This window comes from Gossypium hirsutum, chromosome D11 (genome assembly GCF_007990345.1).
Source record: "Gossypium hirsutum isolate 1008001.06 chromosome D11, Gossypium_hirsutum_v2.1, whole genome shotgun sequence".
Taxonomy (NCBI): domain Eukaryota; kingdom Viridiplantae; phylum Streptophyta; class Magnoliopsida; order Malvales; family Malvaceae; genus Gossypium; species Gossypium hirsutum.
In genome coordinates, this window is record NC_053447.1 from 5,774,338 (window position 1) to 5,800,261 (window position 25,924).

The 25,924-nt window shown below is 31.5% G+C and overlaps 2 protein-coding genes across 2 annotated transcripts in view; both read left to right on the forward strand.

Moving 5' to 3' along the window:
- Positions 1 to 949, forward strand: part of LOC121223676 (30S ribosomal protein S3, chloroplastic) — a 1,594-nt gene extending 645 nt beyond the window's left edge. Inside the window, exon 1 of the mRNA XM_041105717.1 lies at positions 1 to 949. This exon is cut by the window's left edge and continues 645 nt beyond it. Within this exon, the coding sequence (XP_040961651.1) occupies positions 12 to 668 (657 nt within the window). The 5' untranslated portion in view covers positions 1 to 11 and the 3' untranslated portion in view covers positions 669 to 949.
- A 4,993-nt stretch (positions 950 to 5,942) lies between these two features.
- Positions 5,943 to 9,236, forward strand: LOC107911742 (V-type proton ATPase subunit C). Its single transcript, XM_016839651.2, has 11 exons — positions 5,943 to 6,231; positions 6,330 to 6,398; positions 6,619 to 6,746; positions 6,873 to 6,972; positions 7,083 to 7,150; positions 7,233 to 7,374; positions 7,748 to 7,864; positions 8,018 to 8,143; positions 8,232 to 8,315; positions 8,400 to 8,479; positions 8,890 to 9,236. Exons 1-11 carry the CDS (start codon positions 6,118 to 6,120, stop codon positions 8,987 to 8,989), a joined length of 1,128 nt encoding a protein of 375 aa, XP_016695140.2. The 5' UTR covers positions 5,943 to 6,117; the 3' UTR covers positions 8,990 to 9,236.
- Positions 9,237 to 25,924: the final 16,688 nt, after the last annotated feature.

The following is a 25,924-nucleotide window of genomic DNA, read 5'->3' on the forward strand; positions in this document are numbered from 1 at the left end:
AGTGGAGGATTATGGGACAAAAAATAAATCCACTTGGTTTCAGACTTGGTACAACCCAAAGTCATCATTCTCTTTGGTTTGCACAACCGAAAAAGTATTCCGAGGGTCTACAAGAAGATAAAAAAATAAGAGACTGTATCAAGAATTATGTACAAAAAAATATGAGACTATCTTCTGGTGTCGAGGGAATTGCACGTATAGAGATTCAAAAAAGACTGGATCTAATTCAGGTGATAATCTATATGGGATTTCCTAAATTATTAATTGAAGATAAGCCACGAAAACTCGAAGAACTACAGATGAATGTGCAAAAAGAACTTAATTGTATGAACCGAAAACTCAACATTGCTATTACAAGAATTGGAAATCCTTATGGGCACCCTAATATTCTTGCCGAATTTATAGCCGGACAATTAAAGAATCGAGTTTCATTTCGAAAGGCAATGAAAAAGGCTATTGAATTAACTGAGCAAGCGGATACAAAAGGAATTCAAATACAAATTGCAGGGCGTATCGACGGAAAAGAAATCGCACGTGTCGAATGGATCCGAGAAGGTAGGGTTCCTCTACAAACCATTGGAGCGAAAATTGAGTATTGCTCTTATAGAGTTCGAACTATCTATGGGGTATTAGGAATCAAAATTTGGATATTTATAGACGAAGAATAATAAGAACAAGACTCTACTTGTCTTTCCGTTCTATTCTGCGATAGAACAAAAAATGACAAATTCTTTGATTTTTTGATTGAACATAAAAATAAAAAATGAGCAGTTCTAAATTCTATAAGGTTAAATAAAAATTTGATTGATCATTTGATATAATTGCTATGCTTAGTGTGCAACTCGTTGGGTTTTTTAGGCTTAGGATTCAAAAAAAATGGGCGGACCACAGTATAAGCTAATAACTATAGCACTAATAACCAACTCATCGCTTCGGATTATCTGGATCCAAGTAACGGACTTCGGTATACACGCATCTTAATATTCCATTTGACTGAGACATTTCTTCATTTGAGTACAATGAACAATTATCCATTGATGAGGTAGCTAGGTAGCTAGCTATGAATTCTTCAAAATCAAATTGGTAAAAAGTAGGTTTGGAAGCAATATCATGTATGTATATGTAGAGTGCATTTTTTTTTTGGTTGATATTTCTACATTAAACATGAAGATGATTAGCCTTCTAGAAAAGGCATCTCATCTGTCATCTTTATGTAAAGTGGATGTTGATAGAAGTAAAACCCTTAGGATTCCTTTTGGTTATAATGCAAACATAATTTGAATGACTCTCAATTTTCCTTCTATATTTCTTACTTCTCATTCTAAGACCAAAAAAAAAAAAACCCAAATTAAAGCACTAATAAAAAAAATAAGGGCTCATAATAACTGATGGTATTGCCAGCCACTATATATACCAGTCCACACCTATACTAAAAGTCTTGGTTAGCTGTGCTTGATAATTATGGGCAAAATAGAGTCAAATTTTGCTGTGGCCTGCCACCCCCACCCCCTTGATGGTGCCATATGCTTGAGATGTTCACTCATATTTCTCTAAATTTTACCTACAGTTACTACTTGACCCTTGGGTATAAATAATTAAAGGAAGTTATGGATCCAAAAGCTATGTGAAATTGTGAATTATGATGGTAGGGTACCAACATTTTGCTTACACTAGTATAGTAGGATTAGACTGTAGAAGATGATTCTAAGTATGGATATGATGTAAACTTGATACATTCAATGGACTGACTTCACTAACAAACATAGGCTCACAAAACAGCTCTAAGTAGAAGCTATATTTAGAAACTATATTTAACCAAATAGTGACACATAGCACGTACGTGCTTCTCGTGTTAATGTATATAGACCAATTTTTTAACGGTAGAAATTGATAAATTTTTTAACAAAAATATCAAATTGCTTTCTCTCTATCGTATAAAGACTAATTTACACAATTTTCAGTAAAAGTGATAAAATACAATCTAACCCTTAATTTAGTGGCCTCTACTATTTTTAACATATTTATATATATATAAAAAGAGGAAAGGGAAAGTAGAGTAATTTTGAAGGTGTGGTAATAATTATTGTTAATTTTTTACTCTTCTTCCATGTGAAGTAAGTTGAAAGACATAGAACTGGTTCGAGGAACGTCAAATAAAATATGGATAATAGCATGGTTCGTTTTGAGAAAATTCTAACCCAATAAATTAATAAAATTTCCTTTTTTTACCATTAACAATTCTACAGTGAGTTTTTAACATGATAAAATAAATAATAAAAGGTGGTGCTAGTTTTGCTGATCAATAGAAGTAATTTAATGATAATATTAAAAAACAAGGTGCTGCAATGCAAGAGTAACAATAACATGTGCATAAAAAGTTAAATGCTTTTGAATATTCAAGATTGTATCAAAGATGTACTACAATGTATAAGTTTATATATTGTTAATAAATTATACTAAAAATATTAAATTAATTAAAATAAATATAATTATATTCTTTAATCTTTAAATTTATTTAAATATAAATTTTTTATGCTAATTTTAATAAAAATAAAAGTTTTTGTGAGATATGTTACCCACCGGAAAAGAATCGTATGAAATAGGGACCTCGCGTTATCTTATATGGCATTTTCAATTATTTAACGATATTTCAGCAATTTTTCCACATCATTGATACATAATTATAGTATTTGTTTACCTCGAACCTCGAATCCTGAATCTTGAACTCCAAACACCGAACTCAAAACCCTAAATCTTAAACATTAAACCCTAAACACTAAATCCTAAACTATGAACTCTAAACCTTGAACCAAATGTTTGAGTTTGGGGTCTAATATTCAAGGTTTGAGTTTAGGGTTCCGAGGATTTGAGGTCGGAGTCGGGATTCAAGTTTTAAGTTCAAAATTCAGGGTTCGAGATTTAAGATTGAAGGTTCAAGTTTAGATTCATAGCTTAAGGTTTGAGGTAAAAAAAATTTACAAAAATTATGTATCAATAACTTTAAAAAATGTTAAAATATCATTAAATAATTAATATATATATAAAATAACGTAATAACCCTGTTTCGTACGATATTTTTGGTTACCCACCGTCAACAATTGAACAAGCCAAGCCAAGCGACAAATACAAAACATTTGAGGCCATGACGTTAATTGAAGCACCACTAAACTAATATATATATAAAATCCAACAACCACAGGATTAATATTGTAAATTGGGGGCGTGGTTAGGCCAAAAAGTTTGGCTTAATGAAATGAAATACTATATAATTATTGCCCCCCACTTGTGCGTATAATTACAAGGAGAAAAACCATAATTGAAACTTGAAAGTGAATAAGAAAATAAATAAATAAGAGATTCTTTAGAAAGTGGTGATGATGATTTCCATTTCATATGATATGTTTTCCTTCCTCCTCTTCCCCCATCATGTGAAGTACACAAATACAAGTTGAAAAACAAAAAGATTATCCAACCAATGGATTCAAAAACCTTAATAAACAATTCCGGAAATTATTATTACCAAAAAAAAAAGAGAGAGAGAGAGTTCATAGATGGGTTTTCAATGTTGAAGTCAAGTTTGGGGTTAAATGGGCTGCCTGCATCATGGTAACGCATGAAGGTGGATGGTACCACTACTGTTTGTATATGGAATCAAGAGAAGGGATGATGTGTTTGCCTAAAAACATATTTTGATTCAACTGTTAACTCTTAATGGATCACTTTTGCCTACTACCGTCTCACTGGTTTAGGTATGATCAAGGCTTATATACCGACATATCTAAAATTCCTCTGCATGGGCTTTTGCGTATAATCAAATCTCAGACAACAATTTCCATATGTATGATTAGGTTGCGCAGTTTCAAAAATCTAAACGAGTTTCCTGTAAACCCTCAGCAGATATAAGATGTATTAATAGTGTATAAATTTATATAATGTTAGTAAATTTATATTTATTATAAAACTTATGATTGAGTCTATACTTGTTATAAATCACTTAATTGAGTTATTATTACGAGTTAATCTAATTATAATAATTCAGTTGAGAAAATATGAAAATATCGTATTTTATAAGGTGGGTTGTATTTATTGTGAGGGTGCTTTTTATTTTATATCATTTATATATATAAAAATACATACATAAGAAATTTGGAAGCTATATCTTTTTTTAATTTTTCACATTCCTATTTTACTATTGAACTAAAATCTCTTTTGAGATTTGATATAATTTTTTTTATAAATATATTTTTTAATTTTTATTTGATGTTAAATATTTTTGTTTTTCACTCATCCATATGCCATAATTTAGTTTTAAAATAATGATTTATTTTACTAGTAGTTAAGGTTTGTGCCTAAAAGAGCCTGCTAATACGGGCTTTAAGTCAATTGGAGTCTAAGCTCCGGGTCTTGATAAAAGCTTAGTAGATGGGTTTTAGCCCATTTTTATGTAAGTTTTACAAATAGAAATGAAGATATTTTAATGTGTTTTATTTTTAATAATCTTATTATAAGTTTTGATAATTTCTGTTTTTATTTGACATAGTACCTTGAGCTACCCATTAATAGGAGGATAATGCGCTTCAGCGTACTCGAACTCACATCCTCTTGTATTGGCAATAATGCCAATACCAATACTAATTGAGCTAAGACTTAATCGATAAGATATCTTAACGTTTTGAAGGTGTCAATAAGGAGAAGGTGATAGTTCAAAAAAGACCGATTCACTTAAACAAATATAAAGCCGAAGAAAAGAAGTAAGGGAGGAAGAAGATAATGTATCAAAGGAGTTTACTAGTGCTTAAGGTTGTTGAAAGGCTAAAAGATTTATCATTCCTTCATCATTCTACAATGTACTTATAAGGAAGGAAGTTATGTGCTCAATTAGGTTGCGTCACTGAAAAATCCAAGACATGGTGATTGTGTGGTTGGTTAAGTGCGGGATTGTTGTACCTGAGTTGTCTTTATGCATGATGTTGTTCTGACATTCCTTTGATTGAGGTAGTACAAAATTGTTATGCCTAATGGTCCTTTGGTGGTCCCTTCTCTAGAGATGAGCACGTTTCTGCTAAAAGCAGGTGACTTGGAGGATGAAGTGCTCGGGTGGCTAGCTAGTGACCAGCCGAGCAGAGGACTATCCGAGCACTTAGGTGGAGAATATACCAAGTATTGTAGGACGGGAGGAAAACAAAAGGTTGTCCATGGGTATCTTTCAAGCACTTTCACGTGTTGCCACGTGTTGCATCAGGTGGGAGTTTAATAGTTATTCATTGATATATAAATTTTAAGTTAATGATTGATATCATATATTGCAATTCTAAAAATGTAAAAAATTAATAATTTTGATTAAATTAACATTATGAATGATTAAAATATTATTTTTTAGATAAAAAATAAATATTATTACAAAAGTATTTATGTTATTTAATAATTAATATAAAATCTCAACAAACGGCTAAAATATACTATACCATAATTTCAACCTTAAGATATTAATAAAGAAGTTTCAAACAATATTATTCCATCGAAGTATTTATAAATCTAATCTTAAAGATTTTATAATATTTTTTTACTCAAGTCTGTCATGTAATCTAATGTAATATAATAAACAATGTGGATGAAAGAATATCTTTTACGTAAAAGAAATTATAATTTATTTTGACAAATAACTTGTATTTAAAATTTTAAATAGGCGGTTTCATTTGTATTTTTAATGTGATACTAAAAAATAAAAACAACATTATTAAGTTAATAACCCACTAATCTAAGGGAGAAACTTAATTAAAGGTTTTATATAATTAGTAGTAATGTTATTTGAATTGGATTAAATTAAAAATCAGTTAGAGTATCTGGTTAAATTAAAAATCAGAACAAATTAATTAAGTTAGTTAAAAAATCAGTTGAATCGAGGATTAAATATATGATTTGAAAACATTGAGTAACAGAGATAATGCACATCAAACATGTTTAAAAATAAAATCAAATAATCTTTAGTTTATTTTAATTTTACGATCCTAGCATACCTTTGCCAACTGCCAAGCAACGACATCCGACCTGGGATTCTGTCTTCTCTCCCTGTTCCTCTGTTTTGTTATTTTGGTTTGGTTTCTCGCCTTGCTGTCAATGGCGAACAGATACTGGGTGGTGTCTCTTCCGGTTCAGAAATCGGCCTCCACATTGTGGAATAGCTTACAAGACCAAATCTCCAAGCATTCCTTCGACACTCCTCTTTACAGAGTACCTCTTCTCACAATCTCTCTTTCTTTTCCCCTCAATTACATCTAATTTTCTCATCCTTCTTTCTCTTTTTCATTTCTTCAATCCAATTTTCGCAGTTCAATATACCAAATCTACGTGTTGGCACTCTCGATTCCCTCCTTGCTCTCAGTGATGATCTCTTCAAAGTAATCTTCCTCTTCTTTACTTTCTGCTTTTTATATATTTATTTATCAAATTCTACTTTTTTTTCCCTTAGATCTGCTAACTTTCTGATGATTCAGCTGAGGCTTAACCACTGTTTGTGTCTTTAGATTTGTTTAAAACAAAATTATGTGAAATTACTACAACTTTTAGAATTGAGTTTGAATTTATTTTCTTTGATTTTTGATTTTCATGTATGAGCAGTCGAATACCTTTATCGAAGGAGTTTCTCAGAAAATCAGGAGGCAGATCGAGGAACTGGAGAGAGTATCTGGATTGGAGAGCAATGCCCTCACCGTTGATGGAGTCCCCATTGATTCTTATCTAACAAGGTAAAAAAAATAAAAATTTTGGCTCACTCATGTGAATGAATGTGGTGGTATTAGTCATGGATCTCATTGGTTATCATGGACAATTTGTTTTGTTACAAGAGTTAATTTTTGGTGATTTGATGGAAGGTTTGTTTGGGATGAAGCAAAGTACCCGACAATGTCCCCCTTGAGGGAAATTGTTGATGGTATTCACACTCTAGTGGCAAAGATCGAGGATGATCTCAAGGTAATTTCTTGGCTCAAATTTTGGATTTTATACACCTTTATACATGTTTGTTTCTTACATTTATTAGTTGAATGGGAAGTTGGGTCTTGAAGTGTTGTTTATTATGTTAGGTTCGTGTTGCTGAGTATAACAATGTGCGCAGCCAACTTAATGCCATAAACAGAAAGCAAAGTGGAAGGTATGACTGTCGCTTCAGTATGATCAGTACAAATGCAAGAAGATTTTGCTTTTACTAGCTGATTGAATTCTGTATGTTTTAGCTTGGCTGTTCGTGACCTGTCTAATATGGTGAAGCCTGAGGATATCATTACTTCTGAACACCTAGTGACTCTCCTCGCAGTTGTTCCCAAGTATTCACAGAAGGATTGGCTTTCAAGCTACGAAACATTGACAACCTATGTGGTAAGTAATGTCATCCATGGTTTAAAGGAACTTTAGTTGTCAATTCATTGTTGCTTGTGATATACAATGCCACCTCAGAGAGCAGTTATTCTTGTGATTCTTTTAAGCCTCTGGAATGGCTGAATCTTGTCAGAGCAGTTGTTCCAGTTTATTTCTGATGATATCAGAAATAGGATTCATTTTTGGGATAAAATTTGTAGCTTATCATTGACTGAACTTTGTTAGTTTTAGCTTCTTATTCATAGCCCCACTTCTTTTTTTCTCTTACTGAATATTGCATCCACTCTTTGTATTACAGACTTGTCTATTTAGTTATTAAACTTTCTTATTGTTTGTTGAGGTCATTCTGAGTAACAGAGCCATGCGATTTCAGGTCCCTAGGTCCTCCAAGAAGTTGTATGAAGATAATGAATATGCTCTTTACACTGTCACGTTATTTGGTCGCGTCGCTGACAATTTCAGAACTAGTGCACGGGAACGAGGCTTCCAAGTGAGTGCATTCGATGGTGGCATTTGCATTTTCTATATGAGTAAAATTTCTTTAGGATATTCTTATGCATGGTCATGGTGCATAGAAAATGTTTTACTCTCTTGGAGGATTTCTTATTCCCGTTGTTGCCGCATTTCTTTTGGTGTCATTCAGATTCGTGATTTTGAATATAGTCCAGAAGCACAAGAAAGTCGTAAGCAGGAACTAGAGAAATTGGTACAAGACCAAGATAGCTTGCGAAGCTCACTTTTGCAATGGTGTTACACTAGTTATGGGGAGGTATCTTATATTTCCTTTCCTTTTGCTGTGAAATCCCTCAAATTTACCATATTTTGAACAAGTTTTTGAATAAGTTGCTTGCCTGTAGGTTTTCAGCTCCTGGATGCATTTTTGTGCTGTACGTATCTTTGCAGAGAGCATTCTAAGATACGGTCTGCCGCCGTGTTTCCTGGTAACTTTTACTTGGTCATTTCTACAATGATTTATGAACCAAAATTTCCTTGACAACTAAGTGCTGGTTTTGTACTGATATCAGGCATGCGTTTTGTCCCCGTCTACAAAGGGTGAGAAGAAAGTGCGGTCCATCCTTGAAGGATTATGTGATAGCACAAACAGGTAAACAGATTTTAATCTTGTCATGTGTAATAAAGTTGATAAAACCAGAGTGAATATGTTGTCAACTGCCGTTGTTATGTTTCGCTCATCTGCCCAAATCCCAATATGGGGCGCCAAAAAGAAAAACACTGCTCAAATCCCCCAATTTGTTACATTAGGCTGCAATCATTAACTAGTAATTGTGTGGGAAATGAGTTATTTTAAATATGTTCTTTCTTTTCTCCCTGTTGATGTGCACATGGCTGAAAATGGCAATGTTGATCTTGAAATATGCTAAATTTGACAATGCTGTTACAAAAACGGAAACTTTTAATTTGTTCATCCTGAAAAATAATAGACTTGATTCTCATACTAATTTCCTACTTTCTCTGATTTGAAATTCACTAATACTGGTCCTCTCTGAAATGCAGCACATACTGGAAGACTGAAGATGAAGGCGGAGCAATGGCTGGTTTAGGAGGTGATGCCGACACCTATCCCTATGTCTCCTTCACAATCAACATTGCTTGATGAATGCAATTGCTAGGTCTTGATTCTGAGCATCTTCATCAAGACGACAAATGATAATAAGGTAAAGTGTAGGAGATGCTGTATATTGATTCTTTAGTTATTTATGGACATCCTCACCTTAGGGAGCAGTGTCTGAAACTTTTTGTATTCTGAATTTGAGGCTTTAACCCTTGGTTTCTATTTCTGACAATCTGCAATGTTGAGGCTCCACCTTTGCCTTCTATATATATTTCAGTAACTTTGATCACTTCATATGTCTATATATATAATATTTCTGTAAGCCTATTTGAACAACAAAACTCTTTGGTCGATCTTTCAGCATCCTATATACATATGCCATTAGCATAAACTATAAATATAATCACATGAAAAATCCATATTAAAATAGAACTTCCATTACCAACAGTTGCAATCACACCAGCCCCATTGATAATAAGTTTAAGTCAAATAGATTAAATTGACCAAAAGCTGATTGAGATCATAACTGGGCAAAGGCCGGGGAGTTCCAAATTAAGGGTACAAATGTGGAGATAACTTAGTTACATTAATCGTACTTGGGTTCAGATATGAGGCTGGTCCAGTATGTAACAGGTCATAGCTTGGTTGTTGATGGAGGGTTCACAACCCCTGCTTCGATAATCATAATTATAAGGATCTTATTGAGCTAAGCTAGATTCCACTTCATTAGAAATAAAATTACGTATGAGTTTATATAAATATATAACGATTGTCAGCTTACATGTATTTAAAGGGTGTTTGATTGAGCAAATGTAATAAGATTACGGTGTTTAAAATATTCTAACTATCTCATAATCTTACATTACGGAATAATGTCATGATGTTTTAATTCTTTTCTTAAATTGTCCAACCCTTTTATTTTATTATATTAATCAATATAATTTTAATAATTAAAATAAGAATAGCTTGTACATTTGATCTTTTCCTTACATTTTTCCACCCAACATTTTCAAAGACTATGAGTAGGGTTTCAATAATTACATTAGCAATGAATGAGTAAATTTAGAAATAAAAATTACTGAATAAATTAATATTTGGATTTTGGAATTAATTTATCAATCATGAATGCATTTACTTTATTTTTTTAAACATGAAGGATAGGATCCCTACATCACATAATTTGCTTGTTAGAATTTTACATGGAAATATTGTGGGTATAAGTTCATATGCTAAAATCAATGTGTAATAAAAATAAACTTATTAAATTATTATAATTTTATCAAAAATTTGAGACTAAAAAATAGTGAAGGAAATGAACTTTTAAAGACAATTTTCGACAAAATTTTAGAACAATGACTGTAAAATAATAATTAATTATAAATAATTTTATATTCCGTGAACTAAACACTTTGTATTCGAACTAAATTTTTTACTCAACAATCTTAATCCTAATATTAATGACCTTTTATGCACTCTAGTATTTGCATCTAATCAATATATGCTCCTATTGTTTTAAATTCCAATAAAAAATTAAATTGTAGCCAGTCTCATATATAACTTCTCCTTTTTTTTGAATAAAAAACATTACAAAAAAGACTACCAAGTTCTTTTGGAGGCGTTTCAAAAAGATGAGTACCACCATTATTACCCACAAACATTTTAGTTAGGCTATTAGCCTCTATTATAATCTCTAGATACGTGTTAAATCAACCAATGCACCATTTTAGTCAATGGTATTTTGATTCATTTAACCAAAGCGAAATTCGACACCTATGTAGCACTCCCCCTCTTGACTATTCGATAAGATAAACACTTTGTCAAATCATTTATCAATACCAATCGTCAAGCCTTCTAAAATACCCCACAACTCAACATCTAAAATTGAACAAATACCTATAAATCAGTTATACTCAAGAATTTATTTATCGTAGCTGTTACATAGAATTCCCCCGATTACTCTTTTCTTTATTTCTTTCTACATATTATACAAATAAAGGGTATTACAAAAGTTAAGCATCAAATTTAATGCTTACGGGTTTCTAGCTAATGGTTTCTTTGATGCCAATTGTTTCTTACCTCTTAACTTATTCATATCCCAATTGAGTACCAATAACTAATTGAAATGAAACTGATGTTTTTATGGTTGCTTAAGCAGGTATGATATATTTGTAAAGTATAAATTTGAAGTTTTTGTAAAAATTAAGTTTTCTCAAAAAAATATCATTCTCTTTTCTGTAAGTATATTATATGAGTGACTAAAAAAACCACTCGTGATTAATTTATTGATATTTTATATAATACAACATGTGAAAAATAATATTCCTACTAAATGTATCAAATAATATTTCTTGTGCAGATAATTTGAATACCGAAAATTAAGATTTTCCAACAAAACAACATTATAATTATAATTTACTAGATAGATAGATTACTTGAAAAATATATGTTATCTTATATTTATATGGTCAAATTTCAATTTTTATCCTTATATTATATTCAAATTTTAAGGTTATAAATAATGGTAAAAAAAATGATCTTTGTGCTATACTTTGAATTTAACTTTTTTAACTTCGGCTTTTTTTTAAAAAGTAAATATCATTAATCATAGAGTACAATCATACCCAAAAAATTGAAACAATAAGAATAACGACAACTAAGGCCCAGCCCAGTCCTAAGAGGAGAAAACCATAGCCACCACCGTTCCCAGCCGCTGTCGCTTGCAATAGGGGGGTGAGGAAAGTGACCGAAGAAATGAACACCAACTGGATTGTCATACTCACGCCTAACAGATCCATCGTCGAGGAGGAGCCAAGGCCAAGGGCGAGTCCAAACGGGCCACCGTCACCCCCGTGGAGCTAGTAGGGGACACTGACGACTGTAAATCCAAAGCCTTCGAGAGGGGCATTAGCACCAAGACAAAACAAGGGTCAGGTGCAACTCGATCGACGTTACTAAGCACAAGCCATCAAGGCCAAACGGCGACGACGCTCCATCTGGCATGGAAATTGCCAAGAACCACCTACCCAGAGCGCTGAAGAGGAGGTCAACTTTCAAGCAAAAAGAAGTCATGTAACCGATAAGAGAAACACCAAATACAAAGCACCATTTGGAGATAGTGGCGCTGCCCCACTGTCCACCTTCCAAACATGCAGCAAACTTCTCATCCTGAAGCAAGGGACAACTCCGGCGGTGGAGCACTGCACCGAGCCCTCCTCAACAAAAACTCACCCAGGAGAGAAAGAGACGAGCCAAAAAGACTCAGCCAAAACTCACTGCATAAAATGGCTCAAGTCGTTCCCAACCGTTATATCTGCTGCTGCCACCAGTAGAACTGTCCGTGGGAACTGCCTAAACCACTGAAACGTTGTATAGTTAATATTTTGAGAGGAGGGAAGCAAGGACAAGAGAGGTAAGACCGCTAGCCACCAACAACTGGTGGTTGGCTGTCTACAAAGAGAAAGGTGAAAGTTGATTCTTAAACAACACTAAAAAAAGAGAGAAAACTCTAAGAGAACATTTTTTTTTCTTAAACTTGATACCAACATTGATTAACTAAATTGTAACGAATAGAAATTCAGATTTTCATTTCCGTAAATTAAATCTGTATGGACGAAAAATAAAGATTGAGAAATTAATATCAAAATATATTGAGGTTTAATTAAGTAAATTAATTGTTAAATTAATTAATTAAAGCTCAAAAATTAAATTAATTAAGAAAAGACTTGAGAATTTGAATAGTAATTATACCAAAATGATTATTTAACCATTAATTAACATGAAGTAACGGATAATGATGAATAATTCCGTTAAGATTAAATTATGATTAAAACTTTAATTAACCAATTAATTAAGATTAATTAAAATATAATCTAATCATAAAGGTTAACTTAGTGGAGATGACAACATTTCATCTTCCTCCTCAAGTGTTCAACCGTCCAAAAAATAGAGAAAAACCACCATTTTTTAAAGCTTCTTTGAGCCGTCAAAATTGTAAGGTAACAAAGTTAAATTCATGAAATTTTCATAGATTTATGGTAATATGAGCTTGATTTAGCTAACTTATGTACTGATTTGTTTAATTATTAAGTTTTTAGAAAATTACAATTATAGAGAAATTAATGAATTAGGCTTGAATTTGGTAGTTAATAAGCTTAGATATGATAAGGATTAAATTCTAAAGCTAATTAAGCTTGTTAAATTATTTTGAAACATTGGGATTAAATTGAATAAATTGAAAATTGTCATGAGATTGTGTTGTAAATAGAAAGTATAAGGTTCCTAATGGAAGAATGTGAAATTGGATTTTGATCTGATGCTAAATATCGAAAAATATGCGTATCACGTGTATAGGGGCTAAATTGAATAAAATGTAAAATATAAGTAGCTATGTGTTTGGATGTGAATTGAGTGTAAACTGATATTATTTTTATTATTGAATTATCATACATAGCTAAGGACGACGTCGGACTATCGCAAGAGGAAGAAAAAGCGAGAGTCATTGACGAGTAAATGAACTATCAGTTTGTACTTTTATGATTTAAGATCATTGAATATATGTACATATCTATATATGTTAAATGCATGATTTACTATTGAGGTAAGCTCATATCATCTTATGAATTGTTTCGTATTGAATGGTGTTGAATAGTAAGAATTGGACTAAACTGAGTGAATTAGAAAATAACATGATATAGTTAATGCATGATATGTGATATGAATATAGAATGAACCATGCTATGTGATATTGGGATGAAGTAGAAAATAGTATGATGTAGTTGATGCATGATATGTGATATGAATATAGAATGAACCATGCTATGTGATATTGGGGATATATGAAGTGATGATGAATTGAAATGGGGTTATGATATTGAATATGAATTTATATATAAATTGGTTATAAAATGTAATTGGATATTGAATATCCTATAAATTGTTTGGATAAAATCGGTATAGTTGGCATGCTATAGGGTTAGATTGTGTACGGGTTATACTTCGACTATATGTTAATGAGTGCTAGGTGCATATTACTTCATACGTTCCAATGAGGTACTAGATGCCAAATTGGTGTGTTGGTTGGATGATCCGTGTATCAATCCGAGTATGAGTCAAGTTAATAGGGATATAAAGTATGAACTCAATAAACGATATTGAATTGAAATGATAATGTAAAATGTGATTAAAGTTAGCACGTGAAAGATCATGCGAATCGGATAAAAACGAACCTTGAGGGCCGAATCAAATATGAATGAGTCAATAGACTCAAGAGAGAAAATTGTATTTGACTTGAAAGATTGTGGCATTGATTGAAATTGAAGATTGAGTATCATATTGTTCTATGCATATGTGCTTGAAATTGAAATGAAAATTGTTTTTATCTTTGTTATCATAAAGTATGGTATTGGATGTTTCAATTGGTTATTAAATGAGCTAGTGTATAAGATTGACATTGAATAATGAACATGTAAATTGGTATGATTGAATCTTACATTTATTTATTGAATCATTATTGTGAATATGCTCATTTTATGACTTGAATCATGGAAGTATCATTGAGTTTTATCGCTCAACGTACGATTTGTTTATTTCATGTGCAAGTATCACTGGATCTTGAGGTCTCGTCAAGTGAAGTAGCATTCGAATCGTAGAATCTCGACTCAACAATGTTTGTATAGTTCTTTACGTTTCAATAGATGACATGTACCTAGGTTTGAATCGTTTTAAGATTGTAAATGGTTAATGAATTATTTTGATTAGGGAATGATAATGAAGGTTGACATATGCATTGTTATAACTATTGAGAAATGTGCCCATATTGTAATAAACATGTAACTGTTTTGTATGTACTTAAATGATGAATAAATGAATAAAACTAATTTCATATTTCACAATTATATCTTTTATATTTCCGCCTTTCAAGTTTTGCATACATAGCGAAACTGACAAACAAATATTAGCTCATTAATTGTCTAAGTTTGAACTGATGATAAGTGGCACTGTAAGAATGTTTACATTGTAATAAAGATAACTTATTTTAGTAGATAATCTAAACGAGTCCGTAATCCCGTAAAAGAATCAATGAGAGCATTTGATTCAAATACATAGAAGGATTATTATACCGTGTACAGTTCCAATTAGGAGATTATTAGTATTGGCTATCGGAGCAGCTGACTCTACGAGTAGAAACATAGATGTACTTATTAGAAGAACGATACATTGGACTGGACCCAAGTTGAATTAATTCCGAATTCATTTGTGAATTAATACACTTGTGGCGTTCATGGTGCGACTTACCTAAATCTTGAGTTAGCCACTGACCATGCTTATGTAACTCACGTGCTTTGATATAAGTGGAGGTTTATGCTCTAAAGATGATCAAGCCAATAGCGGTATGTTGGGTACATGATTTATGTATAGTATGAATTTACTAGCAACAATAAAATTCATAGCTCGATTAAAGACTTAACGATATCCTCTCATTGACATTATGTGGATTCATAAATATGGAACATGGTCACGACTAGCTAGTTTTCGAATGAGCAATTTGTCACAATCATTAGTTGACAGTGGTCATATTAATCATTAAGAAGACACAATGGTGACAATGAGATAAAATATGATTGTACTGAGTGAATGAATTTAACTCAAATGAATCAAGGATATCATATGAGGGTAACACACACATGACGAGGTCATTGGACAAAATAGTTGGATAAATTACTTTTGCAAAGAGTGTATAATAAGAAGTTCTCAATTATGGTACTTCTTGTGGATTGACTCCATGATTAAGTAAATTGTGAATTAATGGAACGATGCTTTTAGACATAATTGCAAGTACTCGAGCCTAATTGTATATGTTCGATTGGTCCCTCCGCTAGCTCAACAAAAGCTCAATCGGACTGCATTTGAATCAGAAAAAAATTCTACAACTTTGGAAATAATTTAATTGAGTCAATTTATTCGATGTGAAATTAAATTAAGCGGTCGTGAGAATTATTCAACTAGAGAATTTTATTAAAGAATTTTTTTGAAAAATTAATTTAGAAAATCTCAGTGATTTTTGAGAAAATTAATTTTGATCAAGTAAAATTAAATTAATTAAATTAAATATGATATTTTTATAAATTAATTTTCAAGTATAACAATTGGCCCAATCGGTAATTGAATTTAAAAATTGGACTTGATATTGAAAATTGAACTCAAGAACCAAAACTCGAGACCGAAACTCAAAAATTGGACCGACGGTCCAACTAGTGGCTGGACCGGATCGGTCAAGCCGTCAGTAGCCCAGATCGAATTGGCTAGGCCCATTCAGACAAAACGACGATAGTTTAGGGTGCTGGTGGAGTCGTGTCGACGGTGGCACTGCCGAGCATGATAGTTGCAATGACGACAATCCAATGGCCGGCGAATGGTCAGCAACGGTGGTAGAGTAGTGAAAAAATTAGACTCCTAATGAGACTCTATAAAGTAACTTGATTTCAAAATAACTTTTCCAAAAATAATATTGTTTTAATGAATTTAATATTAAATTTAATTTAATATTTATCTGGATAATATTTTATTAATTTAATATTAATGTGATTAATTCTAATTCTAGTTGAGCTCTCTCTAAACTCTCCCCATATAAAGCGAGCATGAGTCATTATTCGCATACACTTGAATTCAAAAAAAGTTGGAGAGAGAAATTATTCTGAATAAATTATTTCAAAAAATTTCTAGAGATTTTCTTTTTATTTACAAAATTTTCTGATTCAAAGTGAGCCCACACTTAACAGACGTGAGCTACAGGATAGTAGAGATGACTACTCGATCGAAGCGTTCATCCTAGACGAATCATAAATATACAAATTTGATTAAGTGTTTATTATTTTAGATAACACAACCAATTTCTTGTTTTTGGAAAAAAAATTAAAACTCTGATTTTCCCTTAAACCTATTTTTTGATGCATTTTTTAAACCCGATCTTCCAACAATAACATGTGTATATATTTTTTAAAGCTTCAAAAAGGTTGGAAATGTGTAATTGAATATCATCATGGGATAAAATGTTTTGCATGATGGGTTATTAGACTAATATGTTGTATATTTTAGCAGGTTGAATTAAATGAAGTAGATTTTGAGGGAATTTGTTTACAGAGTCGCGACACAAATTTGTTGATGTCACGGCACCGATTTTCGATGTTGCGACATCCCTTGTTTGAAGTCGCGACGCCAACTCACTGTTTTCAAAGTTGCAACATTGCACTCCTGAAGTTGTGAATCCCTCATGGTCATGATGCCAACTTGGAATATTTTAAAATTTTACATTCTAGTACTCAAATGGTCTCAGGTTATCATAGGGCTTTTGTAAGCTCGTAAACCCCAATAAGAATATAAAGCACGTTATATTGAAGTATTGTCTAGATTAACTTGTATAAATTATTGAATGGGTTGAAATTGTATTCGTAGTTGCTCCGGCAACAAATGTAACATCCTATAGCTCAAACTAGATGATCAGGTCGAGTATGAGGTGTTACACAAATACTTCATTTTGATTAAAAGATTGATATAAATTTTAAGACTTGTCAACACCATTAAAATTATTTGATAAATTCAAGTACACTATAATACCTTTTTTTATTATATAAGTATTAAATAAGTTTTTTTTTAATTTTTAAAATATCACACCAACGAATTCAAATGATCAATTTAACTGTATTAATAGTTAGATGAATTTTTAAATACAAAGAATAAAAAGATTAAAATCCTAAAAAAAATTAAATTTAAATTTAAATATATAAAAATAAAAAAATATTTTAATATTCAATTTTTTACATTATAATTTAACCTACAAAATTAATCCCATACAAAGTAGGGTAGAAATCATACTAATATATACGAAATTAGGGATAAGATTGAAAGATGTAGTTTAAAAATGGGGAAACATCTAAGCAGTCAGTCATCTATCATACAATTAATGGCCATGGGGTTGGGGGATAATTGAAGAATGTACATCGGGAGCCTTTTTGATGTACCCATAACCATCCTTTTATTAATAGCATAAGGTTCTAACTCCTCGGCTTTGGTGTTGGTCTATGGTCCCAAACTAAGGGCTAGTTTGGATGGGCGGTGTGTTTACCTCCGGTGAGGTTAAAAACAGCGGTGACGGTGAGATTAGTTACTGTAGCGGTGAGATTGGTACTGTAGCGGTGAGATTAGAAACAATGGTGGAGTGTATGTTTGGATTCAAACGTAGTTGTAGCGGTGAGGTAAGAATAAAAAATGACTATTAAGGACATTAGATTAGAATTGATATATAATAGAAGTTTTTTTAAATTATTTTACTTTTTTAAAATTATTAAAATATATGAATTTATAAATTAATTTAATAAAATATTAAAATGTATCTTCCAATATTTTAATGAATTATATAATTAATTTAAATTATTTATTAGATAAAATGATAATTATTTTTAATTTTTTATATTAAATATTTTTTATAACAATGATAAATATTATTTTCACAAATAGTAACATTATACTTGGATCAAATTTTGAAGTATCTAAAATGATAATTTTTAATTAAAAAAATATAATAACATAAGACATAACAAGTTTCATTATTACTAGAAATTAGGTTTTTAATTATATATTTATTCATATAAAATTATTTATTTTATTGTCAAATTTTAAAAAAGAAAATGATAATCTAATCGTATAAAAAAATAGGAAAGAGCGTTGATTAAAAGAAAGGAAAAGAAAAGGGTAAGAATGAAAATTGAATTGTTAAACGCAGTTTTAAATCTCCACTAGCCCTTAAAGTAGCAGTGGGAAAAATGAACTGCGTTGTGATGAGATTTTTGCACCATTGTTATCCAAACAACGGGGAGAGCTGCGATTGCACGATTAACCGAGCAAATCTCACCGGAACGCAGGTGCGGTGGAATCCAAAGGCAGCCTAACGCTCTATCAAATCGCATCGAGACTCTGTGTCTCCGTCTCATCACACATCAAATATTCTTTTAATTTTGAGTATAATTAATATATTATTTTATTAATTTTTTCAAGATTTATTATTAGTCCTTTTAATAATATATTTTTATTATTTGAATTTATATTTTATTGTTAAAAATGTAATGTGTTTTATTATTATATTTAATATTTGTTGGTATTAAATATTTTTTTTGTAAAACCCTCTTTGATAAATTAAAATTTTAAGTTATACTATCTATTTTATATATTATTTGAAGTTAAGTACTTAATATAATTAAATGGTTTGATAAATGTAAATTTTAAATTATGACAAATTTATTTTACATTTTTATCCTTAATTTTAAGATGTTTTGAACAAAATTTAAATTTAAATAACTTACTATGAAAAATAAATATCATTATTGAGAATAAAAAGAATTGTTGGTTCATATTTCATATTTCATATAAAATATTGTTGAATAAAAGAACAACTTAAACATATTTTTTTATTAAGTCTATATTTACTTATCATTTTCATTTTTTTAATTTTATTAAGTAAGGTTATTGTAATTTTAAAAAAAATTACCGAAAATATTAAACTTTTTTTGTTTTCAAGAAATGTAGACTATTTTTGTTTTATTGAAAAATGAAAAATATTAAAAAAATGTGTTTAGTTGAAATATTTAAAAAATAATTTTTGGAAAATGAAAATGAAATATGTGAAAATTGAACTTATGAAAACAAATATTTTTTTTAAACAATCCCATTATAGGTTTTGGTCACATCTGCTCTTTTTTTTACACAATGTCTAGAACTACCATAGCTCTTCCCCAACCTATAAATAGGAGAATAATGTGCTTAAACCTACTTGAACCAACGTCTTCTTGCATTGATAATAATACTCATGCTAATCAAACTGAAACTCAACCAACATGAAAATAAAAAAATAATATTATTTAAATTGACATTAATTCAAATTGTTGTGCGAAAGCATGTAAAAGAGTAAAATTATTGTACTAAAAAATCACACTAAGTTCAATTCCCAGGAAAGAGAGGTGGATCACAAGGATCGCTTAAGTATCAGGTCTTTCCTAGCCAGAATATCCCTCAATCGTAATTTAATAGCACAATAAATCACTACAATCACACTACAAAATATGCAGGATAATACCATAAAGAGCACAAGAATTTTAATGAGGTTCAGCAAATTTTGCCTACGTACTCGGGCACTACCAAATATATTTCACTCCAAAATACAAGTGAAAATTTACAAAGAGAGAGAGAGAACAATGCCTTAAGTAGGGAATGACAAATATAGGATACAATGAATGAGAGATGGTTATTCCTATTTATAGTTGAGGTTCAGGGATCAACTTGCAAAGTCACTATACAATTAGGGACCAAATATTGCAAATATCTCAAATTTCTTATACCAATATTTCGATACCCATATCTTTGACTTTCCAATATTTGATACCCATATCTTTGACTTTTCATAATATGGATGATTGCCAATAATCTCCATCTTAAATATTTGATTCAAATAATCTTATCTTCACACAATTCTCTCTGCCTTTGTTAACAACACTTGATAGTGCCTTCTTCAACTGTTAAACTTGTAAAATATTGATCAAGTTCAAACAATGTTCAAACTTGATTGTTGTTACAACCTTGGTCATCATATCTGCGGGATTATCTGCAGTCTTAATCTTCTGAAGGTGAATTTTCCCCTCATCAATAATTCCCCGCACAAAATGGAAACGTACGTCGATATGCTTTGTACGTGCCTGATATACTTGATTCTTTGCTAAATGAATAGCACTTTGACTATCACAATACATGTTAATATGCTCCTGAACCAATCCCAAGGTTTTAACCATACCTTGTAACCAAATAACTTCTTCTACAGCCTCTGTTACAACCATGTATTCGGCTTCTGTGGTTGACAACGCAACTGTAGACTGCAGTGTAGACTTCTAACTTATTGGTCCTCTAGCAAGTGTAAACACATAACTGGTGGTTGATCTTCGTTTGTCCAAATCACCAGCATAATCATAATCAACATACCCAATAACACATTTACCAAGTGTAGTATCCTGCTTGAACAGTAATCCAATATCCATGGTCTTCTGAATATACCGTAGAATCCATTTCACAGCTTGCCAATGTCCTTTTCCAGGATTATGCATATACCTGCTCACTATACTGCCTGTGAAATGCCAGGTCTTGTACACACCATTGCATACATCAAGCTACCTACTGCATTAGAATACAGAACTTGTAACATGTATTCTTGTTTCATATTCGTCGAAGGAGATAGTTATGTAGAAGCTTGAAATGAGAAGCCAACGGGGTACTTACAACTTTTGTCTACTCGTTCATGCCAAACTTCTGTAGTACCCTCTTCAAATATTGCTTTTGAGACAAACTAACTCTACCATGAGCTCTATCTCTACATATTTCCATGCCAAGAATCTTCTTAGCTTTACCTAGATCTTTCATCTCAAACTTAAGGTTGAGTTGAGTCTTCAATATGCTATCAACATATCATCAACATATAAAAGAAAGTATATGAAAATTCCTTATTGTAGCTTCTGAAAATACACGCAATGATTAAATTTACTTCTTGTGTACTTTTGCCCTTTCATGAACTGATCAAATCACTTGTACTACTGTCTCGGAGATTGTTTCAATCCATAAAGTGACTTTGTCAGTTTTCAAACCCAATTTTCTTTATTAGTAACCTTGAATCCATCTGGCTGAGTCATATAGATTTCCTCTTCCAAATCACCATGTAAAAACGCAGTCTTCACATCGAGTTGAACTAGTTCAAGATCATATTCGCAACCAAGGCTAGCAAAATTTGAATAGACGAATGCTTCACAACTGGAGAAAACACTTTATTGTAGTCTATTCCTTCTTTCTGAGCGTAACCCTTTGCTACCAATCTAGCCTTGTATCGAACTTTATTTTTACCAGGAAATCCTTCATTATTTGCATATACCCATTTGCATCCAATTGCCTTCTTTCCTTTGGGCAGTGTCACCAACTCCCAAGTCCTATTTTTATGAAGAGTTTGCATTTCTTCATTCATAGATTGCTTCCACTTTACACCATCAGGGTTACTTCTTGCTTCTGTGTAAGTAGAAGGAACATCATCATCTACAATTGGAAGTGCATAGGCCACCATATCATCAAAGCGAGCAGGCATACGAATCTCTCTTCTTGGCCTCCTATATGCAATTGAATCTTGTTGCTGTAGAAGTTCTTGGGTCGAAACTTCATCATCATTTGTTCCTTCAATATTAGCTGGATCATCATTAACCTTTTCAAGCTCCACCTACTGCAAAGTACTACTAGTTTTGTCATCCTTTTTTGAATTCTTGTTCTTCATCATGGTTGATTCATCAAAAGTCATATCTCTACTGAAAATAATCTTCCTTGTATCAGGATACCAGAGACGGTATCATTTTACTCCACCAGTTATACCCACGAATAATGCTTTCTTTGCTCTTGGATCTAACTTAGATTCTTTTACATGATAATATGCAGTGGAACCAAAAACATGTAAAGAATCATAATCAGTAGCAGGCGTAACAACCCAATTTTCAGTAGTGTTAGAACAGTGATTTGAGATCAGTAAATTCGATGAAAAATTTAAAAAATTTGTTAATTAATAATTATAAGTTAAGCATGATTTTAGAAATACTTCTAAAATTAGTGAATTTTATGATTTAAAAGAAATTATCAGGTAAATTGGGTCAAAAACGAGGTATCGAGACCTTGATATTATAAACTGAGTCGTAAATATTTTTATAAATATTTTGCAGAGTGTCATTAGGGTAGTATTAAAGTTTCGTTAAGAAATTTTAACGTTTCGATGGTTAATTGATTAAAAAGGATTAAATTGCAATAGAGATAAAAGTTTAATTATAGATTAAAGAAAAGTTAAAATGACTAAATAGGGAATTATGCCTTTTTCTAAAGTTGAGGCGGCATAAAAAAAGAAATATCTAAGATATTTTTAATTTGAAATATATATTCTATATATTGTTTACTTAAATAATAAATATATTGTTATATTATATTATTATATTATTATATTAATAAAACAAGAAATAAAAGAAAGAAAGAAACAGAACATTAAACATGGACGAAAACAGAGAAGAAACATGAGAGAAAGAAAGAAAGGAAAATTTGGGGTTTCAAAGTTCAAAGTTAATTTGGTAAGTCAATTTAATCCATTTTCTTGTAATTTTTGAGTTTTTGGAGTTTTAAAACAAAATATGTCATGATTTATGTTCAAATTTTGAAAGATAGTTGATTTTTAGACATGAGTTATGTTGAATTAATTGACGAATTAGGGGTTAAATTGACTGAATTTCAAGTTAGAAGTTAGTAAAGGGTTGATTTGTAAAACAAATTATAGGTTTTGAATAAATAGGGACTAAATTGAGAAATTTTCAAAATTAGGGATTTATGGTGAAATTAGAGAGTTAAATTAGTTTAAAGTGGGAATGGAATGAAAATATGAAATTAGTTTTGAGAATAAAAGTTAGTCTCGGTTTAAGGACTAAATTGGAATTTAGGCAAATATTGAGTAAAAATTGAAATATTTAATGTGAGATTGAATAGTGTTGTATTGATGATTTTTAATTGTTTTAATTCTGTAGCTAGCGTCGTACCGGAATTCTCGACTAAAAAGGGAAAAAATATAGTCGACATCGAATAGCTCAGAATTCCTGGTTTGCATTTCTATAATCCGAATCTAATTATTAATTGTTGTATTTTTAATTAAATGTTATGGTAAGTGATTGAGGTGAGAATTATTGTTTTTTTACAATTGAAATGGATTGTCTTGATATGTGATGAAATTATATTGGTTGAATTAAAGTGGAATATATATTATGAATATATATGTGTAAATGTGAAATTGTGCAAATATGATAATTGAATTCTTTTTGATATGTATAAAATTCAGCCTTAATGCCCAAGGAGATGAAATTTAGAACTACTGGGATATTACTGGCATGCCATGAAGAAACTTTAACGCGCTCTCTGATTATTAGCACATCAGTGCTCTTTGATTATTGGCACATCAGTGCTCTCTGATTATTAGCACGTCAGTGCTCTCTGATTACTAGCACGTCAGTGCTCTCCGTTTAGCACATCTGTGCTCTCTGTATAGCACTTCAGTGCTCTCTGTTCATTAGTGCATAACAATGCACTTCTGTATTTGTTCCGTATATCCGGTGTGTTCTATAAAATCTACTTTGGGATAAGAATAAGAATATGAGATAGTAAACTGAAAATAGAATATGAAATATGTTGTAAATACATGGAATACACGAGTTATATACTCATAAATTGATTGTGGAATGGATAGTGCCATTGTTTAAATGATACGTGAATAAATTATGACAAGGTATTATATATATCAAGTGATGAAAATCGAGTATTGTGTGATTTTAAATGTTCAATTGTGCTTAACATTTTATTATACATATTTTATTGTTTTATTTTTAAATATTCGGATTAAAGAAATACCACTGAGTTTTTACTCAGCGTACGGTTTTGTTTTCCGTGCGCAAGTTAAGTACTTAAGTTTGATCGTTGATTCAGTATCCAACAACGATCCCAAACTCAAATATGGTGATGTTTATTTCTTTGTGTCGGCATGTATCTAGAATGTCTAAATATTAGTTATTTTATGGTTTGATTGTAAATGAAGTTATAAGATCTATTTTGGAGAGTTTATAATTTGGATTAAAATGATGCTTTGATGACTTATTTTGATGATATAAAATGTTTGAGATTTCTGTCTGTTTGATCTGTAATCTCCAGTAATGCTCCGTAACCTGGTTCCGACGAGGGATACGGATTAGGGGTGTTACAGCAGGTTTACCAGTCCACCTCTCCATAGGAGTTTTTCCATTTATTGTAGCTGATGGCAACCGGTTAATTAGATGGCACGCATATGTAACTGCCTCAGCCTAAAATTCATTGTCCAATCCAGCATTGGACAACATACATCGAACTTTCTCCAGTATTGTCTGATCCATACGTTCTGCCACCCCATTCTGTTGTGGTGTATCCCAAACAGTGAAGTGTCGTACAATGCCCTCATCTTGACATACTTGTAGAAATGGATCATTCTTGTACTCAGTATCATTGTCTGATCGAAGTCGTTTCACCTTTCAACCAGTCTGGGTCTCCACCATCTTCTTCTATTTCAGAAATGCATCCAAAACTTTATTTTTTGTTTTCATTAGATACACTCATACTTTTCTTAAATAATTATCAACAAAAGTAACAAAATAGTGCATACCTCCCAAAGAAGCCACTTTAGTAGGTCCCCACACATCACTGTGAACGTAGTCCAGAATTCCTTTTGTATTGTGAATTGTTGAACCAAATTTTATCCTCGCTTGCTTGCCCAGAACACAATGTTCACAGAATTCCAATTTGCAAGAATTTGCACATTTCAACAAGCCTTGCTTCACCAAACTCTGCAAAGCTTTTTCACCAGCATGTCCCAATCGCTTATATGCCATAACCTGGTAGCCTCTGAATTTGCATTTTTCGTAGAAGCTGTTGATATTGATCCAATAATTGCTCTTCTATTTAAATAGTACAGGTTATTCCTTCTTGTGGCTTTCATCATCGATAATACCCTAGCTACTACCTTTAGTAATCTATCTCTTAAAGTGATTGTGAGCTCTTTGGATTCTAGGACCCCTAATGAGATGAGATTTTTCTTCAAGCTAGGTATGTAGCGAACATCTGTCAAGACTTAAATTGAGCCGTCGTGATCCTTCAATTGGATTGTACCTACTCCTATTGTCTTACAAGCGCTGTCATTGCCCATAAAAACAACTCCACCTTCTAGTTATTTAATACTAGAAAACCAGTCCTTATTAGGACACATATGGTAAGTACATCCTGAATCCAAAATCTACTCATCTGTATGACATGCCATTGCCATGCCAACCAAGCTAAAGTCTAACTCCTCATCATGCTCTG